This window comes from Magallana gigas, chromosome 1 (genome assembly GCF_963853765.1).
Source record: "Magallana gigas chromosome 1, xbMagGiga1.1, whole genome shotgun sequence".
Taxonomy (NCBI): domain Eukaryota; kingdom Metazoa; phylum Mollusca; class Bivalvia; order Ostreida; family Ostreidae; genus Magallana; species Magallana gigas.
The window spans coordinates 74488084-74508467 of NC_088853.1; the positions used below are offsets into that span (position 1 = coordinate 74488084).

The 20384-nt window shown below is 35.4% G+C and overlaps 1 protein-coding gene across 1 annotated transcript in view; it reads left to right on the top strand.

The window, feature by feature from the left end:
- The first annotated feature begins 4956 nt into the window (after positions 1 to 4956).
- LOC105336879 (multidrug resistance-associated protein 1) overlaps positions 4957 to 20384 on the top strand; it is a 44875-nt gene continuing 29447 nt past the window's right edge. The window contains exons 1-9 of the mRNA XM_066075281.1: positions 4957 to 5787; positions 7249 to 7425; positions 9111 to 9245; positions 9389 to 9517; positions 11017 to 11133; positions 13178 to 13242; positions 14902 to 15045; positions 16639 to 16887; positions 18706 to 18892. Coding sequence (XP_065931353.1) covers positions 5737 to 5787; positions 7249 to 7425; positions 9111 to 9245; positions 9389 to 9517; positions 11017 to 11133; positions 13178 to 13242; positions 14902 to 15045; positions 16639 to 16887; positions 18706 to 18892 — 1254 coding nt within the window. The 5' untranslated portion in view covers positions 4957 to 5736. The remainder of the gene's footprint in view (positions 5788 to 7248; positions 7426 to 9110; positions 9246 to 9388; positions 9518 to 11016; positions 11134 to 13177; positions 13243 to 14901; positions 15046 to 16638; positions 16888 to 18705; positions 18893 to 20384) is intronic.

Sequence of the window (20384 nt, forward strand, 5' to 3'; positions counted from 1 at the left end):
CGCACCTCTGTTTATAGTATTGGGTATGAATTTAGACTCAGAAGATGCGTAGTATGTATCAGCTACATCTTCTTCTTCTTTTCTTTTTTTCTTCTTTTTTTTCCGACCAGTTCGTCCGAACAGGTATAATTACTTATTTTACACCCTGCTTATAGTACTTAGGTTATATCACTCTGCAAATCGTCAAGTGATGGTGCTTCTTGTTATCAGCTATTCTCAGTGGGGATCGCAAGAGTGCCGTCGAGTATCTTTTATATGATAACATATATACATAACACTCGTTTACGTACAAAATAAACAAATTAATATTCAAGTAAACAAATTCCATAATTATATGTACTATAAAGTTCTATAATAGATCATTCATTCATTCTTTATTTCTTACAAATTAAACATATTAAAGTATAGAAGTGGGCATTTTACAGGAGACCCTATTACATTGTACATAAATAAATATGAAAAATTGACATAAGTAAAGGCGAAAAAAATAAAAAAGAACAACATCTAACCTTAATTACATATATCGTTTCTTAATTTCATACTATAATAAATGTATTTGCCGAGGTTACACATATCTTTAACATTTTCGGTATTAAACAATTGCAACAGCTTGAACATCTCACTAATCCAGGACGAAACCACTGAGCCATGCGAGACTTGTCAATATGCTCTATAAAGTACTGTTGGAAACAACACTGTCATATCAATAGACTGTTTTTTATCCTTTAAAAAATAATTTGAAAAAGTACATAATTAGTCATCTCTGGGTCATCTCTCCAGCTTTTTTTAAAAAGCGACATTTTTAATGTTGAAATATGTTATCTTTACACGTTTCAAATTTGTGGAGAGAAGACCCAGAAACAACAAAATCATTTAAAAACAGTTGTAAATAAGTAGGATTTTGCACGAATTGCATCGTGTTGCTATATTTAGACCCATATTATGATAAAACCCTTTGCATTTCAAATATTTTTTCCACTCATTCCACATCCACCAGAAACCAAATAACGGTTATAATTCGAAAAATATTCAAAATCAATTGATGAAATTTTCACTCTCCTTGTGCGCCCAGATTCCTGCCGAATGTACATCTAAAGCGCCCACTTTCTTTTAGTAATGTTCAATTATTATCAAAACCGATTTGGTTTGACTTTTCCTATAGCGTCACGATCATTTCTGTCAGCTACGTCATGCATAAATTATACACGCCGCCGGTGTGAAAACTATATGATTGGTTAACTCCTATTTTTAGGCCGAGTTATCAGTATACGCTTGTCAATGCCAGAGCTGAAGGATTTTTCAGAACAGTTTATTTCCCCCCAATATTATTCATTCAAAATCGACTATCCCGTATGTTTAAATTCTGTGCTAAACTCTCTCTCTCTCTCTCTCTCTGTGTAAACGGGCGTTAAACCATAGCCTCAAGCTACGGTCCAGAGTACGGCGTTATAAAAAATATAATATTTAAAAGTTGCATGTGCTAAGCGTTCATTTCATGTAAATACCGTTCATTTCATGTAAATACCGTAAATGTATAATGCACATGTATTACCTACTAACTTGCCAGTCAAAGTGATAGGTATGAATTCCTCGATTTCTACACCTTTCGATCGGCAATCGACAGTCAATAAAAGTATATTGAACGATGGTGTGAAAGAACGAGACGGAAGTGGAGAGTGCAAGGAGGTTTGTACATGTGCGTCTTCGTTAGGCAAGTGTCCGATTCGTTTCTCTTCTGTTGCCCTATCACTTTCGGTGTAAATATATATACTAAAATATCCACAAACCATTTACTGCAGATTTCTTTATTTTACCTGTCTCTGAACCCCCGATCACCCGCTCCATACATGAACACTGGTTTGTTTACATACATAAAAAATACAGTTCTTGATCCGCTTTCCGAGTACGGTTAAAGGTTGTTTAATAGGAGAAAGTTTGGGGCGGGTAAAGCTACAATGATTAACAGTAGTAAACTAAATGAAGACTTATTTAAATGGATTATTTGCACAAAATGTGGTATGGTATGATGTAAATATTTTTAAAAAATAGTGTTATTTTTATACGCGGCAAATTGCCGTAAAGTTTTTTTGTACATGTAAGTATTGTATGCACTGTAGCTTTATATTTTCTAACCCAAAATTTATACACAGAGCTACAGCTATATATGTTATGTACAGTATGTATTGTTTTATCACAAGTGTACACTTTACCCATGTGAATTTTTCATTCTCTGATATGTTGTTGTTCTGTTCGTGCATAATTTAGTCTTAGTTAACCAGCAGCCAATCAGCGGTAAGCTGAATCCACCAATAAAAAAACTGTGGTTAAGGTGCGGTATTTGACGTAGCTGAAAAAGTTGAACGCGACGCGATCGGAAAAGTCAAACCAAATCGGTTTTAGTAATATTGTTCCTTTATCGGCTCCTCTAAATAGATGTACATCCTGGTTTTGTTTACACTGTCCTTAATCCGATTAACAGTCGGGATGTGAAAGTGTAAGACTTTTCCGAGACTTTTCCGAAGTAGTAATACCTCGAAAAAGTCTCGGAAAAGTCTTACACTTTCACATCCTGATCAGATTCTAGGTCAATGTACTTAATCGTAAGTACATTGTAAAAGGTCAATGTATTATATCGTAAATATATTATAAAAAATGATCAATATGTTTATTATTATTAGATTAAAATAATAGTCTCAAACCCTATAGGTTTACATTACACACACACACACTGCCCCTGTTTATAATTTAAAATGCTAACGAAAGTTTCGTTGGGCCGAGGTGTCTTGTACATATTTTTAACTGAAAGTTTCTGTGGGCCGAGGTGTCTTGTACATGGGCCGAGGTGTCAATAGTTTTGGTCCGACCCGTCTGGGCCAAGGTGTCAACCGCCCTGGGCCGAGGTGTCGTTGGGCCGAAAGGTCCGTCTACCGCAAGGGTTACCCACGAATGTCACGTACATTTGTCCCCTACGAACAGTGATGATTCCACAGTATTTAAGTTACCGAAAATTGTCATCGGACCCCCACCCTCTCCCTTCCCAGGAGAGAAAAATATCCCATCGACCACACCCCATCCCACCCCCAGCCCCCTTCAAAAAAAAATCTGGAAATATTTTGGAGGATGAAAAAGGATGATACAGATATTGTGTCACTGCATTTCAATGATCAACAAGAGATTCTCGTGAAATTTATTTACTTTTCTTGTAAGAATTTTCTAATTTCTACTCGATTGTTATTAAATTTTACAGAAATCAAACGACCTTAATTTGTTAGTTGTCTGCGGATACCCGTATTTTGATATTACCTGTCCAAAGAGCACATGTTTGATATGTGTTGTCACTATTCGAAATAGCCCAGATTGAACTTTTCATGATGACACATATTGTCCATTTCCAAAATGATATCAAGTAACATTGATTAAAACTCCACTTTTATGTTTCCACTATTTCTAAGATAGTTTAGTGAAGAATTGAAGTGTATGTGTGTGTGTGGGGGGGGGGGGGGTGTTAAAATTCCGTTCGCGGATCGGAGAGGGGAGGGGGAGGGGGGGGTCCAGACAAACACAAGAACAGCGTTGCTCAATACACGTGTAATTTGTTTATATAAATCAAAACACTCAATATCGTTTTTCTTGACAAAAAAAAGTTTATGATTAAATTTTTGCCAAAGCCATCCGCTTTGTAGAACCACGGTACGTGCCTGCCCGGATATTTTTTTTTTGGGGGGGGGGGGGGTGAAATTTGATTTAATTATGTAGATTTTTTTAAAAATGTCTGCTAAAGTTAACTTCATTAATTTCACGAACACGTAATTTGTTATGGTAGCATTTTACAACTCGAAAGTTGTAAAAAAAAAAAAAAAAAAAAAAAAAACCCCACACAAACACACGTGCACAACTACAACTTCCTTTTTTTTAAGTAAAAGCGAGAGACAATATACATGTATAGTATAGGCGTCGGAACCGGGGGGGGGGGGGGGCTAGGGGGGCTTAGCCCCCCCACTTTTTTTGCAAATGTATACCTAACCATTAGAAACATAGGATGATAGAGGGTTCAGCCCCCCCACTTTTTCTGGCAGGAAAGATTTTTGTTCCTAAATTCACCTTGAAGGATTGAGAAGTTGGATTCAGAAGTAACTAGCCCCCCCCCCACCCCCCCCCCACCCCCCCCCCCCCCCCCCCACGGATTAGGAATTTCATGATTTTGGAAAAAAATAATTTGGCTAAGTAAGTGTTATTTTTCAAGCATAGGTTTCTCCCCCCCCCCCCCCCCCCCCCCACGGATTAGGATTTCCATGATTTTGTGAATTACTTTTTTTCTCAATATTTCTGACGATTAGTCTAGCCCCCCCCCACTTTCAATTTGCTTCCGACGCCAGTGTATACTACGCAAATTGAGATGTAATATTTTATACAGTCGTCACGTTGCTTGACAATAGATCTTTATATATACACGTATACAATATATTTGTACATTGGTATACATGCGAAACCGTGAGAATGCATACTTTTAAGCGTTGATTAAAATAAGATATGTGAACTCACCTGGAAAAGGCACTAACCTTGAATCCACCCTCCGAGAAAGAGGACAAGTAGCTACTGGAGTAACAGTATATATTTGGTGATGAAATGCATAATGTCATTCTTTTTTTTATTTCAGTTATTAATTAAGCTGTATGAATAGGATAAATCTAATAAATTGAAACTATATATGTAAGCTATTTTGGTACCGCATGAAGATCCAATTTTCTAAATTTTAGATGCGGATCTATTAAGTTAGATGTAAGTTCTCTCTCTCTCTCTCTCTCTCTCTCTCTCTCTCTCTCTCTCTCTCTCTCAACACATTAGGATGCGCAAACACTATATTACACGATGTTGAAGGATCCTGATCGAATTTACATAATCATTTTGCTGACCGTGCTACAGAATATATACATTCATTGATCTATGAATCAGGGGCTGGTTTGGGGTCGGTTTTAGCTTGTCCTTATGTCATACCCTCAGTAGTACTATACCTAGGCATGACAAGCCCTATATATGTATAAAGTCCTGCCTACACGGGTATGTGAAGCGTGCGTCGTGCTTAATATAGGTGTAGGCCAAAAACCCATACATATATTCTGATGTATTGAAGGGCAGGTGCGCGTTTTGTGGACAGTAAACATGTTGACATGTGTTTGTGTGTGTGCGGTGATTTTGATCAAAAGTTTGTGAATGAATTCCTTGGAGAATAAATCTAGGTCACTCATTGGAGACGACTTTTGACGCTGGTCAAGCACTGCTGAAAAAGGGACAGTTTCAGTGTGGATCGGAGACGTTTAATTTTTATCGAGAATGCCACTGCATTCTGCTTTGTATATATAGTGACCTAGTTCAAAAATACGCAGTGAAATCATTGAATGGAATTAACCTTGACAAGGGAAACGATATTGAGTGTTTTGACTTTTATAAACAAACCACACGTGTATTGAGCAACGCTAGCTGTGTCTTCCTGTGTTTTTGTCATTACCGTATATATGCATGTAAACAGATATATATTTAACATATCCTTGTGATTTGACAAACCCTTCGATGGAATATGCAAACTTGGCTTAATGTTGTTTATATGACAGCGGGTTTTTAAATGCACACTTTGTTAAAAAACAAAATCTCAGGCGATGGAATTTGATGCACAACAGGTAACCCTTGAGTAACCTTTAACCTTTCACGCTCCAGTGGTTGAAATCGAAGCGTGACGAGATGAACAGTAACAACACACTGGACACTTCCTGTCGCCACAGTGGACTCTGGGTAAGCTTTATTAAGAGGAGCGGATCTATACAAATAGTTACATGCGCGGATCTAGAGATGGCGAGGAGTGAAAAGGGGGGTGGGGGTGTTGGAGGGTCCGGACCTCTCTGGTAAACTGAAACTTATTAAATTCACTTAGTAAAAACTACTAAGAATATGCCTTGGATGACCCCATCCCTTTGGAAAACAAAATTATCTCCCGGATACCCCCCCCCCCCCCCGCCACTTGAAAAATGTTTTAGATTTGCGTATAAGTTAAATTAAGGGCGGACTTGTAATAAAAAGTGAACTTTAGATGGAAAAGAGTTAATCATTAGAAATAAGATGTTATGGATAATAAGGCGGATCTGTAATTACCGTTAGTATAGGAGCGTGTGAATCAGAGGCATGTATAAACACATGCGCGGATCCAGACCCCCCCCCCCTCTAGATCCGCGCATGTAAACAGCAATTTATGATATAAGTAATGTACATGTAATACCCGGTATGTTGAAAGGGATCTTTATTATACTTAGATTATTGAGCGGATCTTGAATAAAACGTAGATTATTGAGCGGATCTTAAATAAAACGTAGATTATTAAGCAGATCTTAAATAAGAGGTAGATTATTGAGCGGATCTTTAATAAAATGTAGAATATTGAGCGGATCTTAAAATAAAACGTAGATTATTGAGCGGATCTTAAAATAAAACGTAGATTATTGAGCGGATGTTTAATAAGACGAAGATTATTAAGCGGATCTTAAATAAGAGGTAGATTATTGAGCGGATCTGAAATAAAACGTAGAATATTGAGCGGATCTTAAAATAAAACGTAGATTATGGAGAGGATCTTAAAATAAAAGGTAGATTATTGAGCGGATCTTAAATAAAAGGTAGATTATTGAGCGGATCTTTAATAAAACGTAGATTATTGAGGGGATCTTAAAATAAGATGTGGATTATTGAGCCGATCTGGAATGAAGCGTTACACTTTGATAAGATTCACCAACATCTTAACTAGAGGACTAGTATATCCTCTGTTTATAAGACAAGATGAGTCTGAATTTGAGCACAAAAGGCACAACGATTTATAGGATATTTTGAATTATTCCTAAATGGACAACAAACAAAATGATATCACGTTTGCTTTTAATCATGTACAAAAGATGATCGAGAAAATAATAATTTTTTTTGTTGGGGGGGGGGGGGGGTTCGATGCCTATTTTCGGTAATTTCGGTAATTCTAATTAGAAATTTTCAATTTTTCAAGGAGGGCCCACCCCCTCCCCCGTTCTATACCCCTCCCCACCTCTGACCCCGACCCCTTCTAGAATCGTGCAAGTTCACTTAGTAAATTTAATATATAAGGCATATACATGAATACTAGTTCATTGGACATTGGTGACACTTTTTGTGCATTATTTTAAAAAATCCTAAACATATGAAATATAACAGCAATCGTGTGTGTGTCTTTTATAGAATGGTGATATATTTTCTGGATCAGCTCCGAACTTTCCGGATTGTTTCCAGAATACGGTTCTGATTTGGGTACCGTGTGGGTTCCTGCTGCTATGTATGCCCGGACAGATCGCCAGTCTATGCAAGAATTACGTTGGGTATCCTCTACCTCTTGGAGCCAGAAGTGTTATAAAAAGTGTGAGTCGTGAGTCTGAAACTGTTCAAATACTTGCATATGTTATCGTTTGAAATTTTGACCTTAGCTAGGTTAGTATCGCACATGCTTACCGACCCTAGTCCAACTCGCAAAATTTATCTCGTCCTCATGAATAATTCATGCTCTTTCCGATTCCTTTCTTTACACTTTTGTGAAGATGATGTTATTGATACAGTTATAATGTTTGGGTATTCATCTACTGACAACTGTATTTTTTCAAAGCAAAATTTTTCATCCTGAAACTATTATATATAAAAAGTTTTTCTTTCTCTTTGGTTGATTGAGAATGATATAATTCTTCTTTTATGAAAACGAGAAGATTTCAAAGAGTTTGTCCTCGGCCAGCTAGTAAACGTATATTCTAACTTGGCGAGGAAACGAACTTATGACTTATGATGGTTGCTGAGGATTGAAATTTTCATAATGAATATTACATGTTCTTACATTTCATCAAACATCCTTCCATAACACTTATTCTTGTTTCTCGATCCAGACTGTTTTACATAAAGGTTATTTATTCATGTTTCCTTGCTTTTATTGGTATTTGTCAAAACGGACTATATTTTTAACGCAAGCATATTTTGGCGGTAATTAAGCCACCACACAGTTTACCAGATCGAAAAGGCCAGCTTGATGTATTTAAACAATAAAATGCGTTCTTTTGTGATTTATGCGGGGTATGAAGGTTTTTACATTATGTAATTTTCTTCTGCAATCATCGTTACCATCATAACCCGCATGAATCATCAAAGAAAGCATTAAAGTAAGAAAAAAGAGAAAGAGTCAAATCTTCTTCTACATGGGAATTTGAGTCTGACATCATCATGATTATTTCGTGCAGTCCGTGATTTTTCTCAGATCGCTGAAGGCATTGATTAACGGGACGTGTAGATTAACGGGACGTGTAGATTAACGGGACGTGTAGATTTCAGTCCTGTCAGTTTATACAGAGCTATGAATGTATAATCAAACTCCGTAAGAAATAGAGGGAATCAAACTTGTTGGATGTAAACACTGTGGTTTCATTTATATTCAAGGGTATCAATTTTCGTGGATAAAGTGAAAATCACAGTTTCAAGGATATGTAAATTTGTGGCCAATGATCACATCAATACAAAATATTAGTAGAAATTGCAGTCCAATGAATATTTAATTTCAAGGATAAACTTAACAACGAAATCAACGAAAATTGTTATTCAACGAATATTGATGAAACCACAGTAAAGAGCAATAATCAAGCGCCGTGAAATCAAATACTGTTAGTGTCTGGGTGTTAGGGTTAAGGTTTATTAGACATTTATTGAAACAAATGTGGATTAAAGTGCATTATAATTAGACTACCTTCACTGGTTAAGAAAGTTTAAATTTTACAATATTTAACAAAACATAGCTGTAGAAAATATTTGGAGAGGTAAAACATGTTAAATCCCCTGTGTGATTCGAACTCCTGACTTATATATTCGTAGTAAACCCTCTAATCCACTGCATTACTCTGTTAGGTGACAATATTGGGAAAGAAACAACTTATATATAATTACACTTCATTTTATTGTTTATTTAGGTAAACAATACGTCACAAGATGGAGGTGTCCCATGCCACCTTAAATAATCTACACTAAATTATTACAGATGCTAAATTATCTCCCCCCCCCTTTTTTTTTTACAGTTCTTCTGTGTAGTTCTCGCTGTTCTGACGAGTGTCATACTTGCTCTAAACTCCACTCAGGGATATCACTGTCGTCCAGAGCTTCCGGTTCCGGAAGAGTTTTACATTGGCGCAGGCGCACTTGTGTTCATTTTTGTAAGTACATGTGAAATTGATTCTCGTCACGTTTATTACCATATATGGATACATTTGGAAATAAAATGCTATGTTGGCCAATTCTGGTGATTTTTATATAATGATTCATTTGAATTATCATAAATATTTTTTTTTGTTTCTAGGTATATCTAGCTGTAATTACACAAGTCCAGAGAATCAGACACGTCATCTCGTCCGGAATTCTAGTCACGTTTTGGATTCTACTTTTAGCCTGCAGTAGTGTCTCTCTCCAGTCATCTATATCATACAGGGTAATTAATCGCAACTTATCGGGCCTTTCCGAGAGAGCTCGGAAAAACACTGACTGCCGGAAAGGCCCGAGAAGTTGCGATTGTAATGAGATAATACCAAAAAAATAAATTTTGAAATATAAAATGAACGACTACATGTAATTCAAAGATTGTGGAAGAAACGGTGAATTTTCCCAGACCTTTAAAAGGGCTATACAGTCTAATGTGTGGTTTTTGTGGTGTTTGTAATTTAAGGTTATATCTGGTAGTTGCTAAGACAAGGAGTTATAGTATGGCTTAATTATATTACAATAAAACTTGAGCGCAAAATGTTGGGAGGACCAATATTTTTTTTTCCAAATCTAAATAAATGATACAATCAGTCCAATTTGTATGTTATTTGTAATTTCAGTCTGTTTTTTCCCCTAACTTACGACGAATATACATTCTATTTCATCAATACAATTTCAACTGTGTAAAAATTGTTTTATACTATCTGCCCATAGTGAAATTCATCTAAATTATTCACCGGCAATTTTGGACATCTTTCGCGTTAAAACTCGGAACTTCTCATGTTTTAGCAAAGTGGCTACTTTTTAGCCGTGATGCTAAAACATTTTTGTTTATAGGTTACAAATTCTGCATATATCCACCAATATAAAATCTGTTCTTCTGTTTGATAGTTAAATCATGCAGTTACCGGTTTAATCTTTTAATTTTTTGTATTGTGTCAGTTACCAGTTTGAGTTCTGATTTTTTGTTTTACAGGCGGGTTGTCAGTTACCGGTTTGAGTTTAGATTTTTTATATGTTTTTTAGGCGGGTTGTGTCAGTTACCGGTTTGAGTTTTGTTTTTGTTTTACAGGCGGGTTGTGTCAGTTACCGGTTTGAGTTTTGATTTTGTTTTACAGGCGGGTTGTGTCAGTTACCGGTTTGAGTTTTGATTTTGTTTTACAGGCGGATTGTGTCAGTTACCGGTTTGAGTTTTGATTTTGTTTTACAGGCGGGTTGTGTGACGAGTATCCTGTACTACGCTTACTATGCAGTCATTTTGTTTTACAGGCGGGTTGTGTGACGAGTATCCTGTACTACGCTTACTATGCAGTCATTTTGTTTTACAGGCGGGTTGTGTGACGAGTATCCTGTACTACGCTTACTATGCAGTCATTTTGTTTTACAGGCGGGTTGTGTGACGAGTATCCTGTACTACGCTTACTATGCAGTCATTTTGTTTTACAGGCGGGTTGTGTGACGAGTATCCTGTACTACGCTTACTATGCAGTCATTTTGTTTTACAGGCGGGTTGTGTGACGAGTATCCTGTACTACGCTTACTATGCAGTCATTTTGTTTTACAGGCGGGTTGTGTGACGAGTATCCTGTACTACGCTTACTATGCAGTCATTTTGTTTTACAGGCGGGTTGTGTGACGAGTATCCTGTACTACGCTTACTATGCAGTCATTTTGTTTTACAGGCGGGTTGTGTCAGTTACCGGTTTGAGTTTTGTTTTTGTTTTACAGGCGGGTTGTGTGACGAGTATCCTGTACTACGCTTACTACGCAGTCGTTCTGATACAGTTGATACTTTACTCATTTGCCGACAAACCTTCCCGTCCATCTTATACCTTTATAGGAAAGGTAAGTAAAGTTCATCGACCATCTTTATAATCATCACCCTCGTCATCACTACCCTCGTCGTCGTCATCATCATCACCCTCGTCATCATCACCTTCGTCGTCATCATCATCATCATCATCATCATCATCATCATCATCATCATCATCATCATCATCATCATCATCATCATCATTTAAATCATTTAAATCAGCGTTAATCTTACATGCACACATATCATCATCTGCATCATTTTCAGCAGTGTCATTGTTTACGCATCAATACTGGATTATTTATCCGTATCTTTTATATTACAAACATCATTTCTGACATCAATATCTTATAGCTTTTTTTTATACCAGCAATCATCATTTTCACCATTATCTTTCATTTCATCATCATCATCATCATCATCATCAACATAATCAAATGTGGTAGCATGTTCTCAATCATCAATGTTTCAGCACCAGCACCAGAGTCTATTTCATCAGCATACTCATCTTTGTAACAAGTTTGACCCGTGTTTTCGAATCCTTTTCATTTCTCTTTTTCATCATCTTTGATATCAGCACCATCGTGTATTTGATGATTGTTTTGGATGTTTTAATGATGTTGTTACATTAAAGTTTTGTAATTCAAAGAATTCAAAACTATCAAAAAAAAAATTAATGTAACAATGTAATTGATGTTTTTATAAAAGAAACTGTACAATTTCTGACTTTTTTGCGGTTTAACTGTAACATATTCTGGCAAAATATCATCATAATGAAAATGTTAAGGTTCTACTGATTTGTACTGGCAGACAAACCAACGTTATGGTAATTATTTTACCATTTAGCCTCTTTAGTCAATTGTTGGTTTAGTGGAAGATTTTCTTCGTTTCAATGTAAACAATCATGTAAGATTAAATTTCGTTATGTTCAAACCAACTTTCGTTCTTTAACTGTTACAAACAGTATTGGTTGCAGCTTGTTGTTTTTGATAATAACTATAACTTTCATGTTTCCTCTGTTACAAACAGACCAATCACAAGTGATCGTTGCTAGGTTATAAAAAACAAGTTTTCTTGATTTCAATGTTGTCAAGATAAATATAGCAAACATTACTAAATTTGATATGTTAACTGTCACAGACAGAAACAATTACTTATGGTTGGTAGCCTATTGGTTTATGATAATGGTGAATATAACTTTCGTGTCCCAACCAATTGTTACACACAGACCAATCATTTGTGGCTTATTTAAATAAAGAAGGTTTTTATTTTATTTCAACTAGACTTTGACCCGTGCGTGCACGGGTTGATATTGCAATATAACCGTAATGTAGCAATATTGAAACAATTTTTGAACAATTAATTCAATGAAGCTGCATTGAAAATAACAGTTGATTTTTTTTTTATTAAAAACCTGTTTTAGGCTGTAAATACCTTTCATCTAATAATATAATTCATATTAATGAAGAATTCAACACTTTTTCACCAACTTTTTTACTCGCATCGAATTTACACACCATGTTGACATTCGGAACTCTCGGGATTTTTCATATTAAATGCAATGAGTTAGAGTTCCTTTGATGAACAGAGAGAGAATGACAATTTTCAATGAAAATTTACATGTATTTATGATATCGTTTCTGATTTATCCATGCAAATGTGATATTGTGGCAACATAAGCTAAAAGGCCTCCCGTGATTTAGCGTGAATGTAATGCGCAGGCGGAAGATTGTAAATTCAAAATAACCAGATGATTTCCGGATTTTTAAAGGAATTTTCGTTGATTATTAATAAGCAAAGCTTGATTGAGAAAAAAAAGACAAATTTGTAGTCTTCAAGTACCAATAATGTTTGAAATATATAAAACAAAAGACAGTACTCTTCCGATTTCTCGGTATTAAAGCCAAAAAATTCGAGTCTATTATTTTAAGATAGTAGTATAGATGTTGTTTGAGATAAATATAGGAGATGTAACTTTGATATTTTGACTGTACCAGTCAGAGACAATCACTGATGGTTTCTAGTTAATTTGTGTATGATACTGGTAATATAACTTTCCTATTTTACCCGTACCAGGCAGAGAAGTCGCCCGAGGAGGAGGCCTCAGTCGTCAGTAGATGGGTGTTCTGGTGGCTCAACGGGTACGTGTTCATTAAAGCGTTACAGGAATTATTCGGATTAAATATATTTTGTCTTCAATAAAGCGTTCCAAGGTTTTTTAGAAATAGTACTATATGAACTGATAAGATTTTTACGATTAAAAAATATTACACCAAATTGAAAAGATACACTATGATTTTTGTAAAAGATTATGTTATGTGAATCGCTTCATTTAAGGAACTAATTTCACTATATATTACTATATAGCTTTACCTTAATAAACAAACCTACCCACAGATGCACATGGGTTTCACATGTTGACAACCAGACTCAACACCATCCAGGAAGTTGCATCATGTGCATCTAAAAATAGTTCCATTTAAATTAGTGTGACTAAAGTAATAATTCTCCATGCCAATGAGTAAAAACCAAAATCAATACTGTAGGCCTGAAATAAAGAAAAAAAAAGGAAGAAAGAAAAAAAAATCGTCCCTCTCTCTATACATATAAAAAACTACAATTGAAGTTCAGTTTGATTGGCTGTTATTTTGATTGGCAATTTCGTTGAAAATGAATTTTTAACCGTCAATCTTAAAATACAAGCTTTAAGGTCCACGTGTTACCCCCCCCCCCCCCCCCCCCATCCTTGCTTGTCAAGATTTAAGATGAGTTTGCTCCTATCACATTTTAAAAAGGTTCGTAAGTGTAATTTCGCTCGTTGTCGGCATTCGCCTCTTTAAAACATCGCCTGCTGATATATAGGGAAAATGGAGCGAAAATAATGCAGGTAACTCAAATGTCCTTGTATGCAGCATTAAGTCGAACATTTGATAAACCTTAAAAACTTTTAAGAAGATGGGTGGATAAGGCGTGTAAAATGCCCATACGCGGTCGGACAGGCTACTGAAAAATTAAAGTATCAATTAATCTGATGGTTTTTTTTTAAATCATTGAAAACAATATATATTTAACGAATTATTGATTTTTAACCTATAGGTATGTTCAATACTTGGAATATGTTGACTCAAACAGGCGTGTACGTATCAAAACCTGCAAATACTGTCATTTTTTAGAACTTCAGGGCATTTTCTTTTATAGAGTGGGTCTTTGCTCCATATTTTTCTCATAGTCTAATTAAGGTCGATTGGAAAACAAACCGATTTCAATCAACAAAAACGTGGAGAGATGACCCACTATACATTAAAAATATCATTTTGTATCCCAACAATTGAACGTTTTGAAAAAATAATACAAGTACGGTAGTTCGTGACCTTAGTCACACATAATATTTAAAAAGCCCACTTTGTTGTGTCTGAAATGGCTCAGTGGTTAGAGCACCTGGCATAAGCTAACCTTATATATCTAGAGTTTTTACGTTACGGGTTCGATACCACCATAATTTCCGACTATTTTTTTTCTTATTTTTTGTTAAATATATTAAATACTGAATATAATTAGAAATTTTGCTTTTGCAAAGTTTTATTATAATATATTTGAATAGATTTAATTGGGGAAACATAAATTCAAAATTGTATTTCACTACTAAACCGAATGGGCCTTTGCGCCATCTTATTCCCCCATCTTCTTTAGTAACGTTACGCCAGGGCTTTGGTGACCGTTCCGACTTTTTTTCAACATTTTCTCGGAGAACCACATTCTTCAACTATAGAACTAGACTGACTGACCATCTCATCTTATAGCTTGGTGAGGACGGCCTACAAAAGGACTCTGGTCATCAAGGACATCTGGGAACAGGTGAACTACCTGAGATCTGACACCTGTATACCTGAGCTTGATGACGTGTGGAGGGAGGCAGTTCACAGACATACGGTCCAACAGCGCAGGTCAGTGGAGAGAGAGAGAGAGAGAGAGAGAGAGAGAGAGAGAGAGAGAGAGAGAGAGAATCAAAATAAAAAAGACAGCCACCACATAACATATCATAAGAATCGAATCCTTTAAAACAAAGAGAGATACCACACAGAAATAAATTTCAATGTTTGCATTATAAGCAAATAATGGTTTTGGCGGGTTAAAGATTTTGCATTTATGATTTTAAATAAAAAGCGGTAAACTAAACTCATATTTTTTAAAGTTTCAAACAGATTGCTTTGAAATACACATTTTGAAATTTAGTATTTAACGAGATTGAAACAAACAGTAAAAACGGGCCCAGCACCCTTCCCGAATCATTCAAAATGAACATATCCTTAAACATCTGATATAATTGATTTATTTCTAACTCTCTATTTGACTGATTTCTACCAATCTAGAAAAAATGTTACATTCAACTCGCGCCTGCACGTGACCTAAAAGGTCAATATTACATTTGATTTTATTTAATTGGACTAAAAAGAGATCAAGAATTTCCAAAATGCTTCAATACTTTATCATTATCCATGTCCTTTAATGACATGTTGCGTTTCCCAATTTATTTTAATGGCTTTAAACTAAATTTTCATTTGATTGATAACATACATTTCGTCGCTTTATCATAAAATAAAACAATCATTACACTGCGCCTTACTTGAAACCAATTTATAAACATTCAAAGCGAACACATGCTACAAATATAGTAAAACAAGTACACAAGACATATGCACGACTTTGCGTAAGTTGTTTCTTATATTTGCGTGGACCCTGAGGTCCGCGTGGACCGTGAGGTCCACGCAGAAAATATATAAGCGAGGTTAAACCGGGTGATATGGGGAAAATTCAGCCTGCGCATGAGCTAGCCTGGTTCCTGTGCGTAATGGGTAACTCAGGGAACCAGGCCAGCACACCGTTATCCGAATCGGGATCGGGATTCCTTGCTATATGTACACATAAGTTCAAAGGCGCCGTAATTGAAAGGTGTCGGTAAACAATACAGAAACAAAGTATTCCTTTTAAAGAAATGATTGGCATGTGATATGAACTATCAGTATTATGAAATAAGTTAATGTTATGCCGAAACTATAACATGCATCAAATAGCATAATTTGCAATGTTTTGTTGTTTTCCGAATACACATGTAACTTAACCTTTACTTTTATAGTATGCGAGGCTAGAGAACTTCCCGATTATATAAGTAGTGCGAATCGTAATGTGTGCGCAAATAATAGAATTCACCGAATGCCCGATACTATACATGCAAACTTTATTCATAGATAGATCATAATTATTTTAGAAGTATGAATCCTTTAAATTCTGAGATAAAAAGTCAGGGCTATACATACATGTACATGTATACGTAATACAACGTACATATTTAGTGCCACTGGTTAAAAGCAGAGGGCTAGAGTCGGTGGAATCTCTGATAATCTTAAGGCTTTCACGTTTTCGTTGGAAACACATGCAAATGGTCCACGTATTGTAGTCCTTTTTTAAAGGACAGCAACTTGTTTTGAATATAAGAGTGATTTATAAACGATACCATTATTTAAATTCTCTTTCATAAGAAAACAGCAAAGAAATATAGCACATGTCCACGTGTATCAAAATGGATCTTTCCACTCTGAGTCGACTCCACTGCTAACCAATCACAAATCAGATAACGATGATGATGACAAACATATAAGAAAATCTGACAAATCACGGCCGTCGTTACTAAGAGTTGTGATGAGGACCTATTGGAAGGAGTGGCTTATGGCATCGTTTTGTAAAATCGTGTGTGACGCCTTGTCTCTTCTTCAACCAATTCTTTTAAGGTGAGGGTTTTTTTTTTCATTTCTGAAGTGAATGCCTTTCATTTGTAAAGTGGGTCAACATGTAATTTGACACTTAATAAAGGAACATTAGATTTTTTTAAAATATGTAGACTTTAGAAGATCTTAACGTTTCTTATTCAAATTCCACTTAAGAGGGAACATTTCTTAGACTTATCTTAAGGAGACTTGGACTCGATTTGACTTGATTTTCAAATTTTATTTTTCCATTTTCATTGTTAATACTGATGAATACAGAAGTTTATACTGCTATGTCAAAATTTGAAAGTCAAATATCAAGTAATAAGCAAGATACAGAGTTCATATTTCTTTGTTTTGTAAACAAACTTTCAATCAAATGTATCTTTCTTTTGTTGATAATAGTATTTATGAAGATATTGAATTAGTTTAAATTGTTTTTTACATGTCATTTTGTTTAAGAAATGGTTATTCTCTTCTTTACATTTTTTGTAAACAACTATAAGACTCGAGCTTTGTTTACATAACAACAAATTCTTAACTCTGTATCTCGCTTGTAACTTGATTGTAACATTCAATATATTGGTCAATCATTTGAAATGCACCAGTTAACCATTTTATACATAAAAAATAAAAATAATATTTTTGATCTCAAATCGTGTCCAAGTCTCTTTAAGGTAGCACACTCCGTTCAGGTGGGAACAATGCTTATCTTAAGTTAGCATAGTCCACTTAAGAGGGAACATTTTTTAATCTTAAGGTAGCAAATACCACTTAAGAGGGAACATTTCTTAGACTTATCTAAAGGAAGCTCACTCCACTTAGGAGGGAACGTTTATTATTTTTAGTCAGCATATATTTTCTTCTCAAAATATTATCATATGTGAGCACACTTTGATTCTTAAGAAGGTACTTTTCCTATCGTAAAAGGTAACATTTGTTTTTGAATACTGTAAACCAACTTCTATTCGCGTGCAAGAATTTTTCGCGAGGTTAGCGAGAGCTTGTCGTCGCGAATATTTCTCGCCGCAAACCAATCCTTTGTCTATACTTTTCACAACAATAAAGGTCTGGATAAGGCTTTGTCGCGAACCAGTTTATTGGCAGTTAATCGTTAACTAAAGTCGCCCCGAATAAAAATTGGTTTACAGTATGAACTCTGTATCTCGTTTACAACTAAATTTTAGCTGACCATTGGAAATACATAAAGTATTGTTTATATGAAATAATTTTTAGATTTTTGAATGAAATTTTCAAATGCATTTTAATTTATGATTTATAACCTGATGATATTGATTTGACTGTTTTTATATTGATTACTAGTACTTGCATCTTTATTTATACGCTGCATGGCAATCATATGTGCTTTTTGATAAATGATGCCTATATTTTATGTTACAATTTTATTTATTATGCTTTCATTTTAAATACTGAAATCTGATTGGTTTAGACACAGTTAATTATCCGTTCTATTACCCTCAGCGTTAGCAACAAACTTGGCAACGGGTAACACAACGAATTGTTACATGCGCGTAGATTGGATTGTGTGCGTACGGTTTGCCGTAGAATTCACATCAATTCTACATAAAAGCAGTAATATTTTGTTTCTTAAATTTATGAAATAAATTGTGCCTGTTTGGGAAGATAACAGTTGAAACTGACACAACTTGCACACCATTGTCAACCTCCACTTCGCGTCGCTTGACAATGGGTTTCTCAATCGGGGTGTCAATTTCAACTGTTACCCTCCCTAACAGGCACTTTTACATAATTTGGCCACACACTTTCAGGCTTTCCATTTAAAAAGATAACACCTTTCCTTTTTACTTCTTTTTCCTAAAGCTTCATGATTGATTTCCTGGAGAAGAAGCACACTGACCCCAGACCTCAGTGGAACGGCTGGAGTCTGGCCATCGCTTTCTTTTTCTGTGGGGAGATCGAGTCCGTGTTCTTCTGTCAGAGCGCATTCAGGATGATGTCTTTAGGACTGAAAATCAAAGTGGCCCTCGTAGGAATGATTTACCAAAAGGTAGGATAAAAGAGGCACTCGTAGGAATGATTAAAATATTTACCAAAATGTAAGATCAAAGTGACGCTCGTAGGAATGATTTACCAAAAGGTTTAATCAAAGTGACGCTCGTAGGAATGATTTACCAATAGGTAGGATAAAAGAGGCACTCGTAGAAATGATTTACTAAAAAATAGGATCAAAGAGGTGCTCGTAGGAATGATTTACCAAAAGGTAGGATCAAAGAAATACTCGTAGGAATGATTTACTAAAAGGCAAGTAGGAAAATTTGTATGATGATTAATAGATAAATTTCGTAGGAATGATTTACCAAACGGTAGGATCAAAGAGGCGCTCGTAGGAATGATTTACTAATAGGTAGGATCAAAGAAATACTCGTAGGAATGATTTACTAAAAGGCAAGTAGGAAAATTTGTATGATGATTAATAGATAAATTTAAAGTAGCACTCGTAGGAATGATTTAACAAAAAGTAGGATCAAATAGCACTTGTATGAATGATTTATCAAAAGGAAGAATCCAAGAAACACTCGTAGGAATGATTTACCAGAAGATAGGATCCTAGTGGCACTTGTAGGAATGATTAACAAAAAAGTAGGATCAAAGTGGCACTCGTAGGAATGATTTACCAAAAGGTAGGATCAAAGAGGCGTTCGTAAAAATGATTTACCTATAGTCATGATCAAAGGGGCACTCATAAGAATGATTTACCAAAAGGAAGGATCAAAGAAACACCCGTAGAAATGATTTACCAAAAGATAGGATCGTAGTGGCACTTGTAGGAATGATTAACAAAAAAGTAGGATCAAAGTGGCACTCGTAGGAATGATTTACCAAAAGGTAGGATCAAAGAGGCGCTCGTAGGAAAGATTTACTAAAAGGTAGGATCAAATTGGCATTTGTAGGTATGATTTACCAAAGGTAGGATAAAAGTGGTACTCATAGGAATGATTTACCAAAAGGGTGGATAAAAGTGGCGCTCGTAGGAATGATTTAACAAAAGATAGGGTGGAACATTTGTATGATACATGTAGTTGATAGATAGAATTAAAGAAGCTTTCGTAGGAATGATTTACCAAAGGGTAAGGAGGAAGATTTGTATGACATTAAATAAATGGGATCAAAGTGACACTCGTAGTCATTTTCAACTCAAGGAAGGAAATAAGATGAATGGTATTTATGAAAATCAAGTTAGCACTTGTACATACAGTAAAAAATGGTTATAGCGAACACGCTTATAATGAATTGACGCTTTGAGCGAGATGGTTTTCATTCCCCGTGACTTTATTTCATGTTGTAAACTTGATGGATATAACGAATTACGCTTAGAACGAAGTAAAATTGCCCGTCCCAGGGACTTCGTTATAAGCGTGTTTTACTGTATACAAATGAAAGAATGACAGCATATACATTTAATGTGTGGTTTAAAACATAAGAATGACATTGAATTAGAATTGATGATTGAAGGAAGAAAGTAACTATATGTAATAGGT